General features: G+C 33.0%; 1 protein-coding gene across 1 annotated transcript in view; it reads left to right on the forward strand.

Annotated features, from left to right (window-relative positions):
• Positions 1 to 4,038, forward strand: part of LOC111367005 (formin-like protein 4) — an 8,021-nt gene continuing 3,983 nt past the window's right edge. The window contains exons 1-2 of the mRNA XM_022987683.1: positions 1 to 15; positions 96 to 170. Of these exons, the coding sequence (XP_022843451.1) occupies positions 1 to 15; positions 96 to 170 (90 nt within the window). The remainder of the gene's footprint in view (positions 16 to 95; positions 171 to 4,038) is intronic.

Raw genomic sequence — 4,038 nt, forward strand, 5'->3', positions numbered from 1 at the left:
ATGAGTCTGCTTAATGTATTTTATAAAAAAAATATCTACGTGGTATGCAAGTTGAAAGACTTTTGATTTATGTGACATTGATATCTATTGAATAGACACTCAAATCCTATCAGCATTTAGATGAAAACAGAACCACATTTAGATCTACAAGGAAATATGGATTTTTCTTAGTCAGCATATCAAACATAGTGAATCTAAACGGACATTAACTTGATGGAGTCTATACACGATTGCACTGGATTGGAATTTTTGTAACATTGTTCATTTTTCTGTTGTGCCAAATTTTTTCGAACAATCTATTTAAGCATTGGAGATGCTCTTAGGTCACCTTTTCAAACAGGTCGATCTATGACATGTATAGTTTCATCTCAATTGGTATTGGTTTATTAGAGAAACACGACTACCTAAATCCCCTCAAGGACACAATTTAGGCGATTATTCCTTCACAAACCATCCCTCCATTCTCACCCTAATCTCTTTCCTATCAAACTTGAAATAGGGGTTACTAAGTCAGATGAAATGTATAATCGGCGTCCAAAGGACTTGAGAGTACTAATGTTGAGGTAAATAAAAGTTGTAGATAGAAGCTTTCAATATCAATTTTATCCACTATAGTGTACCAAGTGCACCCAAAATAAATTATTGAAATCGATTCCTATTTGTATTGGACACAATAAACAAATTTTAAATATAGCGTTACATAGATGTTTTAAATTGTACCATTACACATCACGTAATTGTCGTGTTGGTGTAACACGAGTCAACATTGAAGAATAATATAATTGTTAATTTTATACAAGTGGTAGGTGTCCTACAAGTCACTACCACAGTGTGGGTGGCCACAACCATTTATCAAAATTGCTCTTAATCATCATAGGAGAATAGATGCCATATCTCCCTTGTTCTTGTAATGTAGCCGTGTTCAATTATCGATCACTACATTGTAAATTATCAGTGTCATTTAGATTTTAAACATCTATCAAAATTGTTTTGTGACACAAAATAACATATTAGCATACGCTTTTCAACTTCACGAAAAAAAATGAACAAATTAAGCTTTAACGATAAATTTATTTTTTATTATTTTTTATGAAAAGGTTAACATAAAGACGTCGACCGATCAATTAAATGAAAAAAAAGAGAGTCTATTATTCTTGTAGTCCAATCTATGTTGTAGTCCTTCATAGCAATGGTTTTCTACTTTTTCAAGACACATCAATTCTCCTACATTAAAATTGACCGTTGGCTCACTTATTGCCTTATTACAAGCTGCATTGATTGCTAGTCCCCTTTTTTCTTCCAATTTTGTTAAGAGTATTAATGGTTTTAATGAGTCACGTTCGGTTGAAATAAGCAACAAATTCTGCGAAATTACTTCAAGAGTATATGAATAATAAATGAACACATCCCTCAATGGGAAAGTACATTTATGTATTGCCTTGTATTCATTTTACTTCTATTTATACAAGGGAAAATTACAGCAACGGTCCCCCAACCTTTTACCTTTTTGCAGATTTAACCTAACTTTAAGTTTGTGCCAACGAATGTCCCTAATCTATGAGAAATAAGTACCCGAGGTTCCATTTGACCGTTAGGTGACTAACAAAAGAAGACTTTGACTAATTTTGACCAAATTGAACTGGATAAAATAAAAACTTTGCTATTTGATACATAAAATAATTTAAAAAACCAGAAATAAAATAAAAAGAAAATGAGAAAAGAAATAAAACTTTAGCATTGTCACCCACCGGCACCAATCCCCAAACCGTTGAACCCACACATCATTGAAAATCCCTTCATTCTAGCCCATGCAGCCACGAGCCCTAACTTCACCAAATGTCGTCGAAATAATCACCAAAAAACCCTAACTCACGAACTTAAAAACTGTCGGCAACTCCTCCTCCGATCACACCCATCATCGTGGACTATCATAGGTTGACTCCCACAATCCAGGTGTCCAATCTGATGATGATATTTGAACAAAAAAGGGGACTAGCAATCAATGCAGCTTCTAGGATTTTGAATCCCGATCTCACGTTGCTATAATTTTCCCATTTACAAAATCACTTGGAGAAAATCCAATTCTCGGTAGCCAAGCAGCCACTAGTCCAATTCCCTGGTCGTTGTGGAGGTTGTGCCAGCGGTGGTATCGATGGTGGGTGGCGATGCTTGTGGTTGATTTCAGGGGTAGGAGTGGGAAAGGGAGAGTGGGGCGGGGCGATGAGAAGGACGCAAACCCTTTTTTTATTTCTTTTCTCATTTTTTTGGTTTTTTATTTGTTCTGATTTTTTGGTTTATTAAGTTACCATTTTACACATTCCAATTTGGTCAAAATTAATCAAAGTGTACCTTTATTAGTCAACTAACGGTTAAATTGATGGTTTTGGACACCACAGGTGCTTATTTCTCAAAGGTTAAGGACTTTGATTGGTACAAATTGAGGATAAAGTTTGCAAAAAAGTAAAAGATTAGGGACCACTGCTGCAATTTTTCCCTTAAATAATTGCGGTCGATAAAAGCGACAAGTACGATCGTAATTCATCTCATTATAATCCATTCAAATCAATATCTATATTAATTGAGTTGCATTTTATCTTATTGTCAGCAGAAAATTATATTCTACATAGCGAAACATGGTAGTGGAACTTTCAAATTTCTAGTAAGTTGGTTTTCAAAGAACATACCTTCCATTCGTCCATTCAAAATTCATTTTTGTTTATGTAAAATAAATAATACCCTTATTTTCAATCAAAATGTATAAATAAATAAAAAGTTGGAGAATAATCCACAAGAGGTGGAGGAGAAGCTGTCAATGATAGGCAGGGATGGTGAAGCCACATATGGCAAGTGAGAGCGGGGGTGGATGTATGTTCATTCTTTTCCTTTTCATCGTTTACTTCTTTTGTTTTATTTTGGATCAATTAAGAGCTTACCTATAAAAAGTGAGATATGTGAACTTTATGTACTTGAATGGTATAATTGGACGAAAATATTTATTAGGTACGTACTTAATTTTATCAACTTTGAGGGTTGAAGGCGACTCTTGTAACAATAGGTTAAATTTTTCCCTTTTATAATTGTCATTATTTGATCTCGTGACCTAAATATTATTGTCATATCCCTTTCACATTTGGTAGGTAACAATTTTTTTCATGGTATTATGGAGGCGGACTTTCGGGTAGCGTTCTTATATAAAGCAAGTGGAGCCAATTGGCAACAAAATTAAATGGCATTTATAATGGATAATTAATTGCCCCCAAAAGATAATAATCTTTATTTCCTTATATATGGACAAATTTTCTCGAGAAGTTGTTTCGATATAAAAAAAAAAAGAGAAGATAATAATAATAATAATAATAGGTTTCAATATAAAATCCTCCCATATCTACCACCTCATGTTTATTCAGTCACTAACATTTTTATTTTGAAATACAATTTAACTTTAAAAATAGATAAAATAAAAATTTATAATCGTGTAGATTCGAGGTGGAATCCATGTTCTTCTTCTCCGTCTTGATCATCTAATAGGCGAGGGAGAGCGGGACAATGCAGGATGAGACATTTTTCCCACCCTAGTCCTCGAGCTATTTAAATTTGTGAACTTGCATCTCTATGTGACAGAATTCGTCGTTTTGGAAAAAAATATGATTACAATAATGAATTTATCCTTTTTTTTAAATCCCTATTTATTTGAAAACTATTTTTCCTATATATTCATTTTTAACCACACATTCGCACAATAAAATATTCTGTATGTAAATTTAAAATTTTTTCTTATTTTTTAACGACACATACTCTTAAAAGTCATTGTTCAAAACATTATTTTGGCCGAATAATGGCCATAATAAAGGGGCTTAATAAACATTTATAATAGGATATACTGCAAGTCTTTGTGCCACATAAACACATATGTACTCTTCAAAATTAATGTAAATTAACAACCAGACAGCCACCACACACCAGCCGTCTGTCCATTTAAAACTACAACAAAATAAATATTAATATTAAAATTTGTCAAATTACACAAAACTCCTCTAC

The sequence above is a fragment of the Olea europaea genome, chromosome 18 (assembly GCF_002742605.1).
Source record: "Olea europaea var. sylvestris chromosome 18, O_europaea_v1, whole genome shotgun sequence".
NCBI classification, from domain to species: domain Eukaryota; kingdom Viridiplantae; phylum Streptophyta; class Magnoliopsida; order Lamiales; family Oleaceae; genus Olea; species Olea europaea.